The sequence below is a fragment of the Perca flavescens genome, chromosome 7 (assembly GCF_004354835.1).
Source record: "Perca flavescens isolate YP-PL-M2 chromosome 7, PFLA_1.0, whole genome shotgun sequence".
Classification (NCBI taxonomy): Eukaryota; Metazoa; Chordata; class Actinopteri; order Perciformes; family Percidae; genus Perca; species Perca flavescens.
In genome coordinates, this window is record NC_041337.1 from 26,024,236 (window position 1) to 26,047,150 (window position 22,915).

The 22,915-nt window shown below is 41.1% G+C and overlaps 1 protein-coding gene across 2 annotated transcripts in view; it reads left to right on the forward strand.

Annotated features, from left to right (window-relative positions):
• mtcl2 (microtubule crosslinking factor 2) overlaps positions 1-22,915 on the forward strand; it is a 101,544-nt gene continuing 78,629 nt past the window's right edge. For both annotated transcript variants that reach the window (XM_028582430.1, XM_028582431.1), the window contains exons 1-4: positions 1-1,398; positions 6,681-6,782; positions 7,083-7,205; positions 20,960-21,109. In XM_028582430.1, coding sequence (XP_028438231.1) covers positions 424-1,398; positions 6,681-6,782; positions 7,083-7,205; positions 20,960-21,109 — 1,350 coding nt within the window. In that variant the 5' untranslated portion in view covers positions 1-423. The remainder of the gene's footprint in view (positions 1,399-6,680; positions 6,783-7,082; positions 7,206-20,959; positions 21,110-22,915) is intronic.

The following is a 22,915-nucleotide window of genomic DNA, read 5'->3' on the forward strand; positions in this document are numbered from 1 at the left end:
CTCTCTCCACCAGGGCTACATCCCATTATCTGGGCGGAGAAAGAGGGAGAGAGGGTAGACCTATCCACCACACTGCCTCTCTCTGTTCTCAGCCACAACTCCTCTGAGCAGTAACCGGCTAGACAGATATCCTGATGAGAGGAGGGGAGGATCTTTCAGAACAAAGCGGAATATTTTTATTTCATTTCATCAATTTGTGATAAATTGGATTAGGCCTGATAGGTTGCGTTTCTGTTGTTTTTGGACTTCGCTTCCTGCTTCTTTGCCTTGTTGCACTACAGGAGCTCTCATTGTGGCTGGAGCGAGGATCCCCTCCTTTTGTGTTGCTCTGCAGTTGTTTATTCACACTCCAACTTCTGCCTCCTGTTTCCCCGTATAGGAGGTTTTATTTCAGTTTTCATTGTTTCGGCCTAAACGGAATGAATGACAAAAACAAAGGGGGTTGATGTCCATAACTCTCCGACTCACCTCGTCTTCGCCTCGCCCAAGGAACGGAGACTCCATCTCCGACAGAAGATGGAAAGCGGAGGCGGGACAGAGGGCTCGGACAGTGGGCAGACGCAGCACGCGGTGCCCGGGCAGCAGCAGCCAAACCCCCGGCCTGAAACTGCGGAGCTCTCTGCAATGGTGTCCGCTCAGCCTCCGGGCGAGAAAAAGAAGAAGATAAACCGGGCACCGTCCCCGGCCAGACCGAAGGATGTACCCGGTTGGTCGCTTACCAAGATCCGCGGAGGGATTGGGACCCCAACCCTGAGCGTCAAGCCGGGAGCCATCAACTTGGGTAGCCGCATTTCCAGGCGCAGTCCCGTGGGAAGTCTTGCTGGAAAGGACGGTAAAGCGGAGAAGAGCGGTGGTGGCAAACCGGCGGGCAAATCCTCCTCCTGCGCCGCGTTGTCGAAGACGGCCAAGGCGACCAAGAGCACCGGAGGTCGGAGAAAGGTGTCGGACGCCAGCATAGGATCCGATGATTTATCTAAGGACTCTGGCTGCGCCATCGGGAAGCTCTCCCCGACCGACAGTAGCTCCGAGCTATCGGACTGCGCCTCTGAGGAAAACAAGCTTTCCGCGGACGCTGTGAGCAGCGACGCCGAATCGAGGAGCAGCCGGGGCGGTGGGCCGGACGGAGACAAGCCACTCAGAGCTAGCCAACAAGCCGCCGCCAAGACCACCTGCTCCTCCGCGGAGAGGGACTACAAGGACCGGCTCTCCCTGGGCGTGGAGACTGGGGAAGGGAGCATATCCCCCGGCGAGGAGCGGTCGGTCACCTCGTTTGACAGCAGGGTACCTGCCAGCACATCCCTGGCTTTCTCAGACCTTACAGAGGAGTTTATGGACGGCATGCATGAGGAGTTTGTCCGGGAAATAGAAGAGCTTAGATCTGAGAATGATTACCTCAAAGTAAGTCCAATAGGCCTATATACATGATGTCAACTATGTGTTAATTAGAATTTCCCTTTGGCATTTTGCTTTTAGTCCATAAATCTTTCTGTCAGAATCATGTTTTTCTTTTTTATTATCTGTTGGGTTTATTTACCAGTTCACTCTTACTTGTTTCCCAGTTTAGATAGCCTTTGGATGTCATCAAAGGCTACACACTACAAGGATGATGATGATGTTTTGAATAGAGAGAGTATCAGTAGCACAAGAGCAAAACATGCAGCATTGTAGCCTCAGAATGGATGTTTCATATGGAATATCTGCATGAGCAATAGGAAATGTGAAATATTGCAGGTGTACTTTAAAGAGTAAGATATAATGTGTGGATGTAGTATTTTGGGCAGATAGTGGCTTTTCAACATAATTTGGCAGCCAGTGTTGTCAGTTGTGTTTCCCCCAACTCACATGATGGAGGTGAGGATGTCATTTTACCAGGGGTCATCAGACTCTGAAGCCTGCAGTGAAATATAACTCTGCCTTGCTGATAATATACCAAGGTATCAGATGAGAAATTGATCAGTAAGAAAAATCAGTAATTTTTGTTTTTACACAAAATGGTCAAAATCATGTATTCTGAAAATTTGACATCAGTACAAAAATGTCCATTGTTCTGTCAAACTGACAAACACCAAAACATCAGCACTCAAAACAGTAACCAGAGAATCACTGCACCATCATCAAGTCCTCACAGTGGGATTGCATGTCATCAGATTTTGGTACTAAAAGCATCTCTCAGCTCCCACAGGTACGCAGGCAGTGGGATGTAACGTGTATCCACCGGTGGAGCAGATCCATCCAGCCTTGAGAGTGATTGATTAGGCGAAAGAGCAGTTATATTAGCATGTCCCTAAGCACTATATGGCAGTTACCAGACATGCCAATAATTGTCAGAGATTGATTGTAGAGGGTGATTGATCCACAGTCTAAACAGGAGGACCACCACTTCTTTTCTCAGGGAGCTCTGCAACAGTGTTGGAGAATTTAGATTATTGGTGGACCTTCACCATGTAGATGGCTCCACACAGCAGAAGGGTTTCTTATTTATAACTATGGTGACGTGATACATTTTAAATCACCCCTGCTGCTCTTGTAAACACAAGCAATGATGCCTTAAGACATGAAATGACAATTCTGAAAATACAAGGAATAATCGTGATTGATATCATCATCATGATATTATTCCCTAGATTGTTACTTTTAGTTATGCTAGCCAACAAAACAATTAGGATTATTGCTCCACATTGTTATGTAGTCCTGATTAGTGTTCAGTAGTTGATTTTTAGCCATTAATCAAGCAACATTTTCAAACATTTGCCGGTTCTAACTTCTCAATTGTGAGGAGTTGCTGCTTTTCTTTCTTTTACATCAATGTCAATTGAATAGCTTGGGTTTTGGACTGTTGGTAGGGACAAAATTGAGCAATTTGAAGATGTTTTTCACGATTTTCTGATGTTCTCTACACGGAAATAATCATTAGTTGTTGCCCTAGGTCTGATTACATGTGCTGTCCGTCAAAAAACATGATTTATCGAAGTCTTTTCAGATGTTAAAAGGATTCACAGGCCTGCTTTCTCACTCTCACTCAGCTGCTGCCTGAATATATAGGACAGCATGTAACAGAGCTACCTTATTGGACCACCCCAAAGCCTCATGGGAGGCCTGTGGTTGTGTCTGTTTTTGCAGCTGCGAGGAACACCTGGTTAGTAATCAGAAGATGAAAACAACATGCTGCTGTGGTGTCAGGCTCCCCCCTCAATCTCTCGCTCTGTGTCCGATTTTTTTCTAGATCCATCTTCTAATCCACACTCTCCAACTCCGCACACACAATGTTCATCCTTTTTCTCTGACATGCAGACTTTATGTCTGTCTATGTTCGACTATAGCATCACGTAGTGCATATCAATAGGCTGACTGTTTGTTGGTGCAGACTGTGTGACATTTAATCTGTAATAAAAGATCAAGACAACAGCTGCTGAAATCTCTGTAATTATTAATTAAATTTCATCGCGTACAATGTTTGTGCTCAACATGTTGAAGCTGTAAGAGAACATGGTTGGTACACAGTCAAATCTTCCAGCTACCTGCATCCCTTATTACGTATAGCTAGGCAACATGCCAACAGCAGTTTGATTGTCTGTCATTCCTACCATCCACACACCATGTTAAAGCAGCTCTCGCTCAGCAGGAACCCAAACAAATAATTAAATTATCACTTGGGTCCACATGCTGCGCTTAGACATGATAAACAGCATGTAGGTCTTTACTGCTGGCCTACAACTTGACAGAGTCACAAAGTTGAGCCTTTCTTTTTAGGAATCTCTGTCCTGTGACTACAATTTAAGATAATAGTTGAGCATTTGTGCAGGCTTGGCTTGTATACATGACTGTGTCAGCCTAGTTACTCACTCATATCTTTCAATATTCACAATATTTTACATTGCAAAGAATTGCCATGGTAGTTAATAGCGTGGCAATTTATTCTCCTGTATTGTTTTGAGGCAGTTCAGAATCTTGAAGTCATTGTAAATGCTTTATAATCACTCAGATTTTAAGGCTATTTTATTCTCTGGTATTTTGACACTACAAATACAAGAGGATACTACACATGACAGACTCATGATGGCAGCTATTGTGTTTATGTGTCATGCTTCCTTCAGTAGTCTCGGTGGCACTGCCTGGTTAAACAAACATGAAACCCATCCACATCCACTGTGTTTATTTAAGACCATGGCCCATTTCCAGCTTAGCTTAGCACAAAGACTGGAAAAGACTGGATGGGGATAACAGCTGGCCTGGTTCTGTCCTACAGCAGGTAGAGGGACCGTTATCACAGCAGATGTTTGTGAGCTCTGCTTTCTAACATTGCCCAGTCTGGCTCACTTAAATATAACAGCTGATTGGTTGATTCAATCTCCTGACTGGCCGACTGCTCACATGACAGCAACAATCTTCCCTTTTTCTTTTTTAGTTAGCTGTGTAAAGCAGGTCAGCGGGACATCTCTCTCTTTCTCTTAGTCTCTCACCGTATTAACTTGTGATTCCCTCGTTTCGTGTCCTCACATTCTCGCTTTCTGCTGTCTTGTTTTATCTCCCTCCCTGTCTACATTTCTTTCATGCTCATGATGTTTTTACCATCCCTGGTTTTTATATTTCTACCCCTTTTCTTTTCTCTGTCCTTGGCTCCATTTTCTTTTCTGCCATTTTCTTTCTTTTCTTTAATTCTGTTCTTTCTGTTTCTGTCTTTCTTTGTTTCTTTTTTTGTTTCCTCCCCTTTCCATTTCATTCTCCCATTTTCTTTATTTTCAAATCCTACCTTCCCTTTATTAGGGATATTTCTTTCCTTTCTTTCTATTTCTTTTCCTTCACTTCACGTTCTAACTCTTTCCTCTCCCATCGTGCCTTTCCTTTTACCTTTCTTTTTCCTGCTTTTTTAAAAATGTCATCTCTGCCTCTCTCCTCTGTATTGCAGATGTGCAGCACAGTGGTCTGTGTTGTGCAGATTGCTCCTTGCTGCAGTCTATTTCAGCTTGATCAACAAACCTCTTTACACACACACACACACACACACACACACACACACACACACACACACACACACACACACACAGACAGACACAGAGTAATGCAGAGGATAGTCATGCAGAGGCTGACCCACATTCTCCACTGTAGTACATTTTGACAGCACTACTACTCTACTACAGCCGCTTGTACTCCTTATTTTGCTTACACATCCCACACAACACACATTGCACACTCTTGGAAGCACACCGTTGTGTAACACCCCACCTGCTGTCCCATAAAGACCAGCAACCCGACTTTTTCTGGTGGGGTGTGGTTCATTTCAGTGCAGCCACACTCGCTAATACAAGAGCTGCACCTTAAATGTGTTTTAAAGTAATGATGCAATTCATGGTGTCAGGCTGAAATGATTAATTTGTGTCCATGATGTCTAAGAGAGGTAGATAACAACACTACTGTAAATTAAGATCACATACTGGCTGATTTTTGAGTGGCAGTTCATACCTTTTTGAAAACGTTTGTTTAGATTTGACTTCTTTACTACTTATTTTACTACTTATTTTTACTTCATATTTTAGAGTGTAGGAATTTCTTTTACTTAATGTCAACTTCCCTGCAGGGATTGCTAAGAGTTTCATCTAAGGTCATCTTTGACCTCCTGGGTGGGAGAGAGAAAGGAGACTCAATACAGTATCATATTATGTTACTTAGTACGCCATTCTGCTACTAGATCATGTAGATCTCTATTTCTGATGGTCCCTTTTTATCTGACTTGAGAGGATATTACACAGCAGTTCATTTAAAGAAGATACTAAGTGTTGTAATAGCTATCCTGATAATAAGGATGATTTAGACAAAGATATGACTGCTAATGATAGCGAGCAGCGATTGATGGGATGGATTATGAACAAGGTTAATGGATGATGATTTTTTGATGATTGTCTTGCATCTATGACAAAGATGCTAAAAGCTCTAATGACTCTGATTAAAGGCCCCATGGCATGAAAATGTCACTTTATGAGGTTTTTTAACATTTATATGCGTTCCCCCAGCCTGCCTATGGTCCCCCAGTGGCTAGAAATGGTGATAGATGTAAACCGAGCCCTGGGTATCCTGCTCTGTCTTTGAGTAAATGAAAGCTCAGATGGGCCGATCTGGAATCTGCTCCTTATGAGATCATAAGGAGCAAGGTTACCTCACCTTTCTCTGCTTTGCCCGCCCAGAGAATTTGGCTCACCCATGAGAGAGAGAGAGAGAGAGAGAGAGAGAGAGAGAGAGAGAGAGAGACATCATGCCTTTCAAACGAGCGAAGTGGCAGTTGGTCAAGGCCACACCCCCACCCTCCACCTTGCCCCCCTCTCCTCCGCAATAGCTACAGATACAGAAATGGCACATACTAAGGAAAGCTCATTGTAGGACTGGCTCTAGTGGCTGTAATTCTGCACCAAGGCAGAATTTCGGGAAAGAGACTTCAGATACAGTATTAGGGGACTACTAAGGTCTATATAAAAGCACCCAAAGAGCACCATGTCATAGCCTTTAAACATTAAAGGATTCCCTTTCTGGTCCACATATGTGCACATAATGCTGTTGACACTTGGAGTTACAGTCAGTTAGAAGTCTCTACAACACATAACATCTCTTTCCCCTGCTGGCTGATATCAGAGGAGTATTGTTAAAATGATAGATTTACTTATACACTCTCTCTTCTCCACTTTCTCCAGGATGAGATGGAGGAGTTGCGGTCTGAGATGCTGGAGATGAGGGACATGTACATGGAGGATGACGTTTACCAGCTGCAGGACCTACGGCAACAGCTGGAGCAGGTACAACTGTGGGATGACAGACCGACTAAGTGAAAGCACGCTCGATATCCTGATTTGGAACTTTAAATGTATAAAACAGGCAGAGGCTGCAAAATGTTTTGAAACAGGCAGTGTCATCTTTGAGCAAGAGGTGTGACACAAGGCCAGGTGCATTATGGATATCGCATGTCTTCTTTGGAATTTTAATGGCTGCTGCAAGGCGAATCTTCCTTGAAGGCGCTATAACATGAAGCAAAGTAACAAAAAGGGCTTTGACAGATGACACATAACATCATCCAAACAAATGCTTCTTTTTCTTAGGCTAATAAGACCTGCCGCATCCTGCAGTACCGGCTGAGGAAGGCAGAGCGACGCTCTCTCCGCGTGGCCCAAACAGGGCAAGTGGATGGAGAACTGATACGAACGCTGGAGCAAGACGTCAAAGTAAGTGTTGGTGTGTTTTGAGAGAGAGTGATTGAAATGGCTATATGGAACTGTGTGTTGCACTGGAAGAGGTTCTAAAGTTGTGTCTCAGCTTCACACAAAAGATACAGTATTCTATATGGGAAGCAGGATAGAGAAAGTGAGATCTGGAATAAGATGTCATAGTGTGGCTGTAATCTATTTCACTGATTTTGAAGTACATAGTCTCTATTCCCAAAACATTGAGCTCAATAGATACAAAAAATAGCAAGGAAGCTTATATACCTTCTACTAAAAGTCTTCGTCCTCCAGAAATCAAAACTCAGTTTGTGTGTAAATGTTTAAAAATAGATATGTTATCTTAATCTGTATAAGGCCACTCTCAGCTAGGCATTTTGTATTCTTCTGTTAAATTGTATGTACATAAAGATCCACTTGTGTCAAAACTTTCATTTAGGTTCTGCTATTCCAATTTTGCACAAAAGCTAGCAAAGATGATCTGAATAGGAAAATCCTAGGGGGGGGGGGGGGAACTCACCTTTTTGGGGCTTGTGCATACACATTTGTGTATCTGGAGTGCCTACTAACCCACAAACTAGTCAGGTTTTTGTGGGCTGCCTACATCAGACAAAATGGGATTTAACTAGCCATTCAGATTTGCTTTAAAGACTTTAAATATGTAATTGTTGTTACATACATGCTGTGTTTTGGATGTATTTTTTTTACATATTTTGCAACCGTTCTTTTGACCCTTCTCCTTCACACTGTTAAAGTCACGAGAATGTGGTGAGGCCAGGCTTCCTCTAATTTGTTTAAGGAATTTCCCTGTTTAAAATATATATACTGTATATACTAATCATCACACTGGCTAAGAAACACTGAACGCCGCATTAGGACTCTCAATTGACCTCACACATTAACAGGCATACACAGATTACTTCAGAAACCAGCATTCCATCTCCACAAACACACGTGTGCAGCAAATGTACATACAGACAACGCTCTCTTTAACTAGCGTTACAGGATGCATACACACTAGTCATCCCAATCACTTAAGGAATTCCGGGTAAAGGCCGGTTATACCCAACAAACTGACAAAGTGAATGCAGGGTAAAGCTTCTGTGTGTTTTGTCACGGTGACCCTGGACTATATGGGTACACTCTGTCAAATTCACAGCGTTCCGCCAACATTTTTTCATGTGATAGAGGATACAATGAGGCCTTTATACCCTAAGAGAGAGAGTGTGAGACTGTGATGTCACTCTCCAAGGGCTTTCCGCCGGCTGTTGCTGTCTGTCTCTCCGCTGCTGTCTCACAATCTGGTTGTTTTGGAAGGAAGGAAGGAAGGAGGGAGAGAGAGAGAGGGAGGGAGGGAGAGAAAAGGATGAGTGTACATCCTGTGTTTCTGAGCGTGGAAAAAAAGGGGATTGGTCACTTTTTGAAAATTCAAATCAGCCAATCAGAGAGGGAGGATGACACAGGGAGGAATACATAGAGAAAAAAAAGAGAAATGCAAAAAAGAGAGAAACTAAGAGAAAGAAACAAAAAGAAACAAACAAAAATAGAGGAGGGGAAAACAAGGTATTCAGGAAGGATTAGTTGATTTGAATGGAGGTCTGACTTGAATTTAAATCTTTTGTAAAAAATGGTAGTGATGGGATAAGGAGTGGGAGAATGAGGTCAGATATAATGGAGGAAATAGAAAGACAAAACCTTTAAAAACAAACAAGTGAGGTCTGTATCTGTTGGCTGCATTAGCAAAGAAGGGTCATAAACACAAGATACTAACAACATATACGCTGCAAGGAGACAAACCTGACCTCTGTCACAACACATGGTGATTGTGTCGTCTTGCCGCCAGAGCCAAGACTCAGACAAAAGGTCAAGTTGCACCGTATGTGTGTCTGTGTGTGTGTGTGTGTGTGTGTGTGTGTGTGTGTGTGTGTGTGTGTTAATCCCATGCTAAGCTTCTCTTTTGCCAGCCTCTTACAGTCACTCCACTGTTTATTCTGGTGCCTTTTATCATTAGCCTTATAAAACCAGAAACTCAATCCAGCCTCTGTGACTCAATATTGATTCAGCTCTACAGGAAAATAACTCAACTAGCAGTAAAAAATGACAATGACTGTAAACAGTTGGGTGTGCTTAGTGTCTTTAACTCAAGTATGACATGAGTATGAATAAAAGTAGCAGCTGTAAAAGCTGTGGATTTCTGGACATCCAAATCCTCCATCTGTCGCCAACATACTATTTGTTGTGATGCTAAATGCTAGTGCAACTCGTTGAGTTGGGCCCACGACGCCGAGAATGCTTTACCTGCACCCACTCCGCTAACAGCAACCAGCTAACAACATATAAAGACCATTAGCATGTTGCTATCACTGGCAGCACGCTGCTCAACCCAGCAAGTTACCAGCCAACAATCCTCTTCAGCTACCTCACCTTAGCAAGCAGCAAAGCATACGCTATTATCTACCACATCACCACATCACGTAAAGCTAACTTGCATGCTAACAGTACGTTAACTGCTTCTGCTTTGTATAGTAGTACAGATTGAGAAACAGAACGCAATTTAGCAGTTGTTAGATAGATTCCAAAAGGCATTTCTTTTACTTTTGTGATTTATTTTCAGAAATGATGGGAGTTTTGTTTAAGTTGGATGTACTCCAGTTTGTTGTCTAATGAGCAGACACTTGCAACCAGGATTGATGGAACAGGTGGCTGGCTAGCGTTAGCTTTCCACCTAGCTAGGTTAGCTATACTCCAGCCCCCGTTTGCATTTCACCGTTGAGAATGTCCCCCCCGTGATCGCGGCTGCTGCCCACTTTGGCCGCCGCTGCTGCCCACTGGTCAAACTAACCTGTACGGAGGGCTGCAGCAACCGAACAGCAAACTCTTATTTCCGAACATTCATCTCTTCCCCCGCCCACCGAGAGCCTGTGGTCTACTAAAGTTTCCAGTGTCCCACTTCGCTGTTAAGCGTATTACTGCCCTCCAAAGGTCAGATTTAGATCGAAATTCTCACACACTCACATCTAAGCCTACACACGTCAAATACACAGGAATGATTCACATCGGCCCTATTCATCGGCCCTATTTTGACATCGGAACAATACTGATGTGTAAAAAAATGACCATATCGGCCGATATTATATCGGCAGCCGATATATCGTGCACCACTAGAAGGAACTGATACCTCTAAAATTACTCAAATCAAACAATATAAGACGGGAAAAACATTCTTTGCTTACAGATCATAGACAGATGCAACCTGAATATTTGGTTGCAAGTCCACATTTTTTTTGTATTTAACGGTTCCCTGGCCAAAAAAGTTGGGAACAACTGATTTAAGCCCTTTAGTTGTGATAAGTGCAAATGGCTGCAGAAAAGGATGCGATGTGATGAAAGCAACTTTAACTTTATGCTCAGTTTTTTTTTAAATGATTTTAAATGATTTTCACTTGCATTTTATGTCCTCAAATACCCAAAAGTTTTTGATTCCTGCTGCAAGAAGATGCTGATTGCCAGACTCTACACTAAATGAGCCATTCTTGGAATGAGTACAAGTCTAAAAACGCTTAATATAATACAAAGTGGGGAGAAATAATTTGGGATAACAGGCAAATGACTTGGTGACTATTACGCTGATTACTGAAAGTCCCTCAGGGAAAACAATAAATGCCCTTGTTATACGAGGCAAATGTGCATTTTGGGCGATGACATGGTGTTTCAAAAATTCTTCCTCACTGTTTGAAGGTAAAGTCCTGCTGTTGGACACGTTATAGTCAAACTTGACCGTGAACTCACTGAGCTGCTCTACACTAAGCTGCTTTATAAAAGTAATTGGCTTAACTGCTGTTGATGCTTTAAGGCCCTGCTGTTATGACTCAGTTACGTACAAATGCACACAAATTGGCAAAAACAGACGTGTGTGTGTGTGTGTGTGTGTGTGTGTGTGTGTGTGTGTGTGCACTATGGCTGTCAAACTCTCCATGAGAATGTCTGACATCATTTCCTGTCCTACTCACACACTTCTCTCATTCCCACAGGCTACAGACATCTGGATACACACACATACAGAGGAAATAGTTGTTAGGATTCTCATGATGTCAACACAGCAGTTGTACTTCACCTTATCTCCAGAGAGAATCAGTTGTGCATTCGCCTTGAAGGGCCAACTATAAACTACCCGACTACACCGAAAATGTGTTTGCTTGTAGTTTGAGTGAACACATCCTTTAAAAGCATATCCAACAGTTTGGAAAATATGTTTGTTTTTTGTCTCATAAGGTAATATAGATAAAGTTTTATCTCTTTGCCTTCAGGAGAGTGGTCCAGGACGTGTTTAGCATAGCTAGTTGCTGGTTGCCCAAATAAGGAGAGAGCACAGACCACTACAGCAGTGGCTGTAAACCAGGACAGCTTCATGGTACTATAACATTTTTGCTACACGTGCCACCAGTGTACAGTCAGTGCTATTGGTAATGTAAACATTATTTATACAGTGAATAAATGTCATTATTTAGGTAGTCCATTGTTTTTAATACCATGCCCAAACATTTCTACTTGTATTGTCCTTTTTGCTTGGCTTCGGAGCTTGTCTCAGTTTTTTCCACCCACCCACCCTTCCATGACCATACCATCTCTATTCTATAGATACATCATCTGTTGCTACTGCAGAGTGTAGTGTAGTGTAGTGTGTGTGTGCGTGCTTCCTGTATATGTTCTTATGAGCTTTCATCATCCTACCTCCCTTACAGTAACATATAGCATATACTGCTATAGTTGAGGACCCTTATTGAGATAATAGATTCACTAGCGTCTAACCCTAACCTTCACAACTACATGCCCAGCTCCAAGTCTTAATTTTCAGAGAGCAAAGACATTTGAAAGAAGTAAGAATTGGACCTCACTTTTCAAAAAGGTCCTCAGGTTTTATTCTCAAACTGGTCCTCACAAAGATAGAAGCACAGCTTACACACACACACAGTCATTAGATTAGAGTTTGAAAGCAGAAGTATCTGGTAGATTTATCTGAACAGGGCCAGCTCCCAGCCTCATCTCCATATGGTGTGTGTGTGTGTGTGTGTGTGTGTGTGTGTGTGTGTGTGTGTGTGTGTGTGTGTGTGTGTGTGTGTGTGTGTGTGTGTGTGTGTGTGTGTGTGTGTGTGTGTGTGTGTGTGTGTGTGTGTGTGTGTGTGTGTGTGTGTGTGGAGAGAGAGAGAGAGAGAGAACATTGGATTCTGTTTATTTCTTGTTCTGTATGAGCTCCAGTAAAGTCTTCCACACACACAAAACAAACACACATCCCAACCCTCACTATTGCACACTGTAGGAAGTAACGTTTCCATGCAAGTATCAATCATTACATCCCTGTTCCCAGTAGGAAGTGTGGTTTCCACTTGTCTCTGTGTTATAGCCTGTTTGTCATAACCAGTATTAGCTATAGTACAGTATTAACTATAAATAAAGATTTAATTTAAATGTTATTTGTGCCAATATAACCCTTTGATGGTTTGAAAGATAACTATAGGAAAACATTCTTTGATGGAGGAACACCGTTATTAGATTTATAACAGTATGATTTACTTTTACAAGTGAAAACGATAAAGAATAGATGATTTTGACAAATGTAACACTATGCAACACAAGCTTGGATGGAGTTACTGGTGTGTAAACATCCCCATAAATTGATAAGGAAAACAATCAGTAGCCCTATCAAGTACTACTGCAAATACTGTTACTATATAGTACATAATGCTTGATATCATAGTAGTGCTATGATATCAAGTACTGTATCTACACCACTGGATAGATGCCACTATGTACAGTATCTCACAAAAGTGAGTACACCCCTCACATTTTAGTAAATATTTCATTATATCTTTTAATGGGACAACACTGAAGAAATTACACTTTGCTACAATGTAAAGTATTAAGTGTACAGCTTGTATAACAGTGTAAATGTGCTGTCCCCTCAAAATAACTGAACACACAGCCATTAATGTCTAAACTGCTAGCAACAAAAGTGAGTACACCCCTATGTTAAATTCGCATAGAGGCAGGCAGTTTTTTATTTTTAAAGGCCAGTTATTTCATGGATCCAGGATACTATGCATCCTGATAAAGTTCCCTTGGCCTTTGGAATTAAAATAGCCCCACATCATCACATACCCTTCACCATACCTAGAGATTGGCATGGGGTACTTTCCATAAAATCATCTCTCAATGCAAATCAAACCAGCTATTAGGCTAACCGACTAAACCATGCCAATCTGTGAGGTGTGTACTCACTTTTGTAGGATACTGTATGTATGTATACATGAACGGATGGATGTACGGGATGATGGCTGTTCATATTGGAAGTGAGATTACACTTTTCCAACTGCCAATTGACATGCCAAGGATTGTGGGAATTCATCACATTCCACCTCTCTGTCACCTCCCTCTCTCTCTTCTCTCTTTATCCAAAGATAGATGGATAACAGCTTGTACTGGAACAGCTGTCACGCCACTGGCCCTCTCTTTCTCTCTCTCTCTCACACACATAATGGTTTTATATATAGACACGGAGCATATTGCTTGTGATGTAACATCCTCTAAATGGGTGTTGAGAGGCCAGATTTTTGGACGAATGTCAAAAAGGTCAACAGGATCAAAAGTAACCAACGCCAGTGCTACAGTACCTCAGAGTTACTCACAGCCTCCTGCAAAATCCTGCAATTCTTTTGAGCAAACTTGAAGTTAAAGTTTTTATAGTGCTCCAGGGCTGTAAAACTATTTCTTGTTTTGAAATGATGACAGCGCTCACACAAAAACAGCAGTGATAAACTGATGCAATGTGAGGCTTTTGCAGGAAATCCACAGTGTGGATGAGAGAGATAAGTAGAGAATCAAAAATGTGTTCCAAGTTGTCATTGATTATTTTATATGCTGAATAAAATTTTGTCATCTGTCCCGCTAACCAATGTATCTCTTTAGTTGACCACCACTCTCTGCCAGGCACATTGTAATCAGAAGCTAATGTTTCCCAAGAGTTCAGCATCTTCACATATAGAACTATAGAGGATGTTACAGAAGCAGAGGTGGAAAGTAACTATGTAGATTTACTCCACTATAATTTTGTACTTTAAGTATTTCCATTTTGTGCAGCTTTATACTTCTATTGTACAATGTTTAAAAGGGAAATATCACACTTTATTTTACCCTGCTGCATTTATCTTATGGCTGTATTTAGACATGATGCCGATAAAGACTACATGCAAAAAAGTTAATAAAATATGATATATTGCAAGAGGTTAAACCCAACAAGTCCTCCAAACCATACATACCAAATATGAGTGTTTCATTAATTAGTGTCCCTAGTGGCGGCAGGAAATGGAACCCACATCCTCATACCTAGGTGCTGCCTAACAAAATAAATGGGTCGTAATTGCTGCTTGTACATAACGACCTATGGGGTTGTTTTTGATTCGAGGACAGTCTCGTTAAATCACACAGTATAACAGAATAACAAATTATAAACTTGGCGCCATAACCAGGAGTATTTTCTTTATTGTTCTAATACTTAAGTGAAAGATATGAACACTTATTTTATCACTGAATACAAGATCCTTTTTCATTTGTTGTTCATGTGTTGCAACAGAAAATGTAATAAAACCTGTCCAATCTGTACGGAGACAGAGCAGCAGTCTATTTTTTGGTTTGTCAGCCATTTAAGAACCATCGGTGTGATTGTGAAATATTCAAAAACACTCCTTATCTGTCTGCGCAACTACGAGCTGATTCTGCAAGAACTCTCCTCTGTGATAAACTGAGAGGTTCAGCTGAACAGCCGGTAGTCGATAAGTCTACAGGGAGCCACACTTTGTAAGCATATTTCCTAGCTCATTAAAAAAAAACAATATAGTGACCTCCAAGGTTGACTGTAAGCCTTCAGATGCTTTTCAGTTTCAGTGGAGTCATCGTCTGTGATTTGATGAACATGCAGGCCTAAGCCACTATAGAATGCTGAGGTAATAAAACTGCAGATTGAAGGAGTGTTTCTGTCAGATTTAGCATCAGTATAAATGGTTATGTTCTTATTTTACTTGACAACGGAATGGCTAATCCACTGCAGGAAGCAAAAATACTCTGAGATAGACAAAAAAGCTTAGTGATAGAGCACCCATGAATAGGTTTGTGGTTACAACACATATTCAACAATAAAATTGTTGATGTTCTTGGTAAATAAAAAAAAAAAATACCGGGCAATACCATGGCAAAATCACTTGAAACACTTTTAGCCACAAGTTACATTTTAAAACAACAAATATCTGCTGCTGACCTGCTGCTGGAATTTCAAGCAGAGTGGCTCTGTGTTTGTTGCTGTCGCTTCAGAGCAAAAACAATTGATTTCAAACCCCATCAGGGCTGACTGAAGCATGTTTCCTCCCACACCAAAAGACATTAATGTTTCAGTACAGTAGGTGTTTTTCTGTCAGTGCTCTGAGGCAACACTGGAGTTGTCCCCCAGGTGCTGTGCTGTTGCTGCCCACTGCTCCTAAACTGACGAGCTCCTAAACAGAGTTTAAATGTACAACGACAACTTTCTAATGCTCTGACATTTCAGAAAAAAAAGGTTAGTTTGTAAATACAACATTTATCTGGGGCGTCTGGTTAGCTCACATGGTGGAGCCTGTGCCCCATGTACAGAGGCTCAGTCCTCGCTGCAGCGGCCGCGGTTTCAGTTTCGATCTGCGGCCCTTTGCTGCACGTCATTTCCCCTCTCTCTACCCTTTCATGCCTAATCTGTCCTGTCAAATAAAGGCCTAAAATGCCACAAAATAAATCTTTAAATATAACATTAAACCTGGATTGGGGACCACACAAAATGTCCTCTTATTTTAAGTTTAAAACTCTATTTGATCCACGCAAAGACAAGCACGTGCGCGCACACACACACACACACACACACACACACACACACACACACACACACACACACACACACACACACACACACACACACACACACACACACACACACACACACAGCTGCTGTTGTGTTTCCATAACGGTCATCTCTTTAACAACCTTCCTCCCTGTAGATTTTATCAGTGAGGGTTTACATGCTGCCGCTGTGTGTGCTGGATGGTTAACAGGAAGAACAAGACTGGCTGTTGAATGCAATCAAACACACAAACCACACACAGTGTACAAGAGATCTAGTTGATGACTAACTGCCACGTGTTGAATGATATTGCTGTTTGCCCCCGGGGCCTTTATTTTTGTGTGTTGTGAGTATGAGGAACAGTCAAGACATCCTTGCTCTCTGCTTCTGGTGGGTTTTTCCTACTCTCCTGATTCCATACTCTCTCTGTCGCTCACACACACACACACACACTTTCTCAGCTCGGCAGCACCGTGACTGAATGCTAATCACATCCTATAGTTCAGTTGCTGGGTAAAACCACAGCTTCAATGGCGTTAAATTCCTCCACGTTTGTCTTTAACATAGAGGAACAATACAGCATTTATTAAGTGTCAAATGCTCAACAAAGGAGTGTTGAAGAGGAGGAGCGGAGGAGAAGGTTGAGATGGAGGAGGGGAGATGAAGACCCATGCACCTGCAGTGGTAAAAACATCCCTTTTAATAAAAGCTGTTTTCTCTTTCAAATATTGATTCACCGATCAAAAGTAAGCACACAGTGTAAATCAATTACATTTTCTGTCCGATTCGATCCACATAAAGCTCCGGGGTTTTTTAGCCAGCACACATTAAGAACTCCTCTGTGTTTTAATACACAAACGGCAATGTTAAAGTGTACTTTTTATCTGCTCAAGAGAGCGAGACATACTGTATGGAGCAAATTTCCTTTTGGTTAAAGTGGTAATCTGCAAGATCCAAGAATCTTCATATTTCATCTCCATACTCCACTGCTGTTGTGTTTCTGCACCGCACCCCCCCAGCCTGCCAGTCCAATATTGTGAGCAGGACTTTGACAACATCTTCCTTTGATTTTCTGCTAATGGAATATAAAGTATATCCCATGTAATTAAGCCCCCAGGAACTATACAGCACCAGGCTGTTCAGGGATTTTAGTAAATTGCACAACCATTGCAAAAGAAGTGGTTGTAATTATTAGGCAAATCTATTGAGTTACACCTCTTTGTATTGTCCCACACTTGAGTCTACTAATATGTTCCAACAGAACATAAACATTTTTTTTTTACCACATATTCGTCCAGCCAGTGTCATTTTCAGTTGACACATAAGAGGCAGAAACATCAGTTTTGTCATGATATTCAACAAGAAACATGCAGATTAAAGAGTCATTTCTATAAATGGACTTCCTCAATATTAAATGCTAAATTAAATATAACTTCCCTCCAGATCGACACATAAATGTTTTCTGATCTGACACCACTATCAGCAGGACAACATTAATTGTCAGTGCCAAATGTAGTTGTCCTACAGTTCATATGACAGCTGGAGAAAAAGGTGGTGCGAAGGCTGCAGTGACAGCTTCGAAAACCAATAAATTATTAAAGACATCCTCAGGAAAACATCTTGACTGAGGTTTTGAATTTTTTAAATTAGAAGTCAGCAGTAGAGTGTGGAAGTTACAGTTTGATGTACGTCTTTTATGCTAACTGTCAAAATAATGCACTCAGCATGTTTACAACAGTGCTGGCATTAGGAAGGTTTGTGTTTTGACCAGCAAATAAAATTGCTGTAATGAACTGGATTTAAGTTAACCCATCAATGTCATACATTTGATTGTAAATCAGAGGATTGTAATCTAAATTTTATATATGATATAATCATCAGAAGATCTGTGACAGTTGAATAAAATTGAGAATTAGATGGTAAGTGGTGAAGTGGAAAAAATGACTGAACAAATAACTGAACAAGTATAAGGGAAATTATTGGAACTATTGAAGAATCTGAATGACACAGAGAAATTCAGGAGGAGAAAAAGAAATACACAGTACACACACACACACACACACACACACACACACACACATTAAAACATGAATTGGCGCATGGTGGAGCTCAGGGAGCCATTGGGTAGAGTGAAAGTGGGCAGTACAGAGGAGCATTGTGGGACACACTGGGGCGCACTGGTTCAAACACACACACACACACACACACACACACACACACACACACACACATGCAGATCAGACAGACATAGAAACACACATTCATATTGTGTTCAGAGAGATTTTGCAGATTAGCAGTGCCAATGTGAAACGCACGCACGCACGCAAATACACAAAGAAAATACACATGCAGACAGCAACTCACATATAATTACAATTTGTATGATGTGAGAAAATCTTTTCTCTCATACAGTGATCAAACCCGAGCTGCCGACTTCCCTCCACACTGTGTGCAGAATATACTATATAATATATTTACTAAAAGTAACATGTTCATAGAATAACACACATTATCCAGATGCAAACTTGATTTTCATATCCTCAAGGTATGTTTGTTGTATGTGTGAAATTAATGTTTTGTTGGCACTTTTCAGACGTGTTACTGGTCCACATAGTTAGAGTCATTTGGGCACATAAATTACCAAGTCATATTATTAGCAAATTATGCTGTGCTTTGAATTGACCGAGCTTTTCACCTCGTTTCCATATAATCAAATGAAAGCAGCTGGCAGGCCATTTGTGCAGAGCAGTGGTTCTGTGTTGTCACCACTTTATGTATGTTCTCACGTCCTTTTGGAGCTGGGACCAAATCAAAGTACAAACTACATAATACAATGATTGTGAATGATTAATAAGGCCTACTATCAGTAATTGTTAACATAAAAGTAGAATCTATCAACACAAAACTGTTAAATCATCAGAAACTAAAGACCTTCACCCGCAGATTAAATCAGTATTGAGGTTAATGGGGTCTAAGTACATTTATGAGCTATTGAGTGATTGATTTAACCAGGCATTTTTTTTCTAAAACCTGATCTATCCTTTTACTCAGCTCCCGATGGGAATCATTAAAGTTTCATTTCATCAAATCTAATACAGCTTTTTGGAATAAAAGCCCTCATGTTTAGTTTAAATTGAGCTTAAGCAATTATTTTAAAGCATTAAATTGACATCTATTAAAGCAAATTACCTCTTGTATCTGCATTTGTATCAAATCCTTTTCATATTCAAGTATTTTTATATAACCAAAAAGCATGGTTGAAATTCTGTTTTTAGTGTGGGAGTCAACTGAAGCATTTAGAATAATTCCAAAACTGATTTTACCGTTTTGCGATTGTCTGACACTTTCCCTAAAAATGGTGTTTTACAAAGTACAGCAGATTTTTGTGCGGGTCTCTCAACCCTAAACCCTGATGTCTAACTGTTTTTGCGTTGTGCACTAATAACGTCATGGATTTTGCTCAAATAGTAATTTTAAAGGTTTTATGCTGTTTTTATTGCTGCCTAGTTCCTAAACCTCTTTAGGCAATATTTCTCGGACAAAAAGCCCATCCAAAATGTCACTGCTGGTCTAATGACTATAATGAGGAACGTAAGTCAAGAAAAGCACACAGTGTTTCAATATTGGCTCTTAGTGTGTGCTTTGACTTCATCAATTTGTCATTAGGGCATTAAACCTGGAGATTAACCATTGGCTGGGCTTGTGTAACATGACCGCTCACTTCATGTATCATCTAATGCACTAATAAATTCAGACCAAAGATAACTAAAGCAAACAACATTACTGTTAGTTGTTGTACTTGCCTCATAATAAAGCCATTCTAATTTTGAATATTATACATTACATTATACCTGCATAAACGCCACTGAACAATAATGCAGTTATCAGTCTGGAGTTGTGTACTGTTGCATTTTGTTTCCTGTTGTGCTGTTTATATATTAAACACCAGGAAGTTGACTTTGTCCTAGTTTGACTCTTTGACATTGGAAACTTTTAATGAATAAATCCCCTCAGGGGGGAAACAATCAGACTTTCATAAGATCACATTATGTATAAAAGATCAGTTCCTGCCAGAGTGGCATTAATTATCTTTTGGCTTTATTAGATTTAAAGGGAAAAAAGTTCCTGCTGATAAAGAAGACACACTTTGTAGACTCAGCTACAAAACCAGTATTTGACTCTGGTCCTGTTTGCACTGGCAGCCTTCCTAGGACATATCTGACGCTTGAAAATGAAAGTAAATAGAGCCAAGCTTCTATCTTTTTTACCTGAACAGAGATGAGTAACATGAAAAGTAATCTCCTGAGCAATATCCCATGATGACAGTTTAAAGGTTATTGTTGTCGGCACTGGCAATAAAGATCAGTTTACTGTAAACTCCACCCTAAGTACTTTATTTTGGGGGGGAATATGAGTCATATGTCTTAGAAATCCTCTCATTTTAAGTGTGTACATGTTTGTTTCAATAGTGTGGGTATTTCAGTTCAGGCCAGTGTTTGCAAGTTTTTTTTTTTTTTTTATTATTAAGTGTCTTCTTATGACATGACTTTTTTTATGCGTCTATTTCTTTAATCCAAAATAATTTTGTCTTTCAGGAGACATTAAAAGTTACGTTACTTCAAACATTCCAATCCACCATGTACCTACAACCAAAGATTAATCCGACTTATAGTTGAATATGTGAAGCTAAATGAAGTATTCTCTCATTTAGTTCCTATTTGCTCCCATGCTGTATGTAAAGCGTTTTGCAGAATATTCATTTATTCATCCGCGCAGTTGGCACGGATGATTGTTTGACACACTGAGCTAAAATTCCTCCATCCCTCCCTCTTCACCCTCTCAGGTGGCGAAGGACGTGTCCATCCGTCTCCACAGCCAGCTGGACAGCATGGAGAAGAAGAGGAGTCGCCTGGATCAGGAGAACGAGGAGCTGAGGGTCCGACTTCAGGACCTGGAGGTCGCCAAACAGGTCCTGCAGCAGGAAATTGACAAGGTAGGATCTAAATCTCATAACTGTGCTGTATGCAGCCAGGAGAGGCCGTTCTGGGTTCAGCAGGAATGATCAGGAAAACTGAATGGGGTTTGTCAGCATGGCTGTTAAAAAAAATATGTGAATTATTTGATGTAGCTGAAAAGGCTACATCTCTAAATGCAGAGGTGGTTGGTGCAGTTTCTAGTTTTTGAGAAGTTTTCTGTGTGCCAGCAAGCTGGAATATTTCTCACAATAAACAGCATGTAGTTGTCATTCAATTCTCTGCTGTGCTTTTTATACTTGTACTGTTCTGTACTCTTGTTTATGGAGAAGATTACTATGGTCTAAAGTGTCTATTTGAGTTTGGATCAACCAGCAAATTTCAGCTAAACACTGAGGTTCAGGCAGATCCTTATTTAGCCTGTCGTACTTTAGGCCTTTTGAAGAAAACAATGTTTACTGCGCTCAGTTTCCCTGTGAGCCTCGTGAGAGCCCGTCTCTGCTCTCATCTAGTTCATGTCTGCCACTCTGCTGCCTCTCCAGGGACTTTTTTGTTTTGCCAAGTGTAGCCAATAAAGCACTGCAATGAAAAAGGGAGAATACGATTTGATGTCAGGGCCAGCTGAAATGAAAATAAAATGAAGTTGGCCTAGCACTCCTTTGAAAGGAAAATAAATAAAAAATAAGTGATGCTGGACATAGATTGGCTCTGAGTTAAGCAAGATTGACCTCTCCACTGTCTCCCTTCTGAACAATCTAATCCGAGTGAAGAGCATAAACAGGAGGCCCCATCTTTCCACCCTTTTCTCTCTCTCTCTTTTGCTTCTGCTCATTGTCTCTTTTCCTCAGTGTCTGATGGGCTGATGCTCATGACATGGCCTTGGCCCAGGACCATGCCGCTGATGTGGGTCAGGGTTGGATGGATGGCTGGCTGGCTGGCTCGCTTGGCAAGAGACTGTCTGGGTCTGTCTGCTCCGGTCTGGCTGGACTGTGTGTTCTCTCGATACAATTACCAGTTTGCTGTTTGCGGGTGGCTGGGAAAATGGAGGGACGCTCAATGTACTGTATCCCAATGTTGACTTTCCGGTGGTAGTTTATGTGCCTAAGCTAACTGATTACTTTACTTACTTTGTTGGCTTGTGTTGTTCACTAATGCCTGTAAAATGAAGCGTGAGGCAGTTTGGTGAAAATTGAATTCACCCAGCCATCACCTGTAGTCATGAGCTTTGGGTGGTGACCGAACGAATGAGATTGCTGATACCAGCAGATACTTCAGTTCCTCCTTCAACCACGCTGTCTTGATAGTTTCATCTCATGTTGATTGCAAAGAATGCATTGCATTGCCTTGCAATGTACCCTCAATGAGTACTTAATGTTGTAAGTGGTTGAAATTCTCCACCTATTATTGGGCGAGTTGATAGTATCATTTGTTTTGCATTTGCATTGCTAGTTCCAGAAGTGCACCCACTTCCAATTCCCATTTCAAAGTTGTTGTTTTTAATACTGTAGATTTATGTTATGTCATTTATTCATTGATTATGTCAGCATTGTTTGGTATGGTGGATGGCTGAAAATACTACTGTGATCATCAGCCGGCCAGTAAATGAGAGCTGTAGTGAATTCAAAACACATTGTTGTTGCAGTTGGGATTTAAACTACTGAATTAATTCGCTACATAGTGTCATTGTTAGCAGTGTACTTGCTGTTAGCAGTGGATGCAACAGAATGATTAAGCTTGTTGCTTTGATGTTTCTTAACAAAATGTGCCTTGGGAGTTGTACTTGACTTCCCTCCTTTCGGTTTTATGGGCTTGCTTTGACTTTTTAG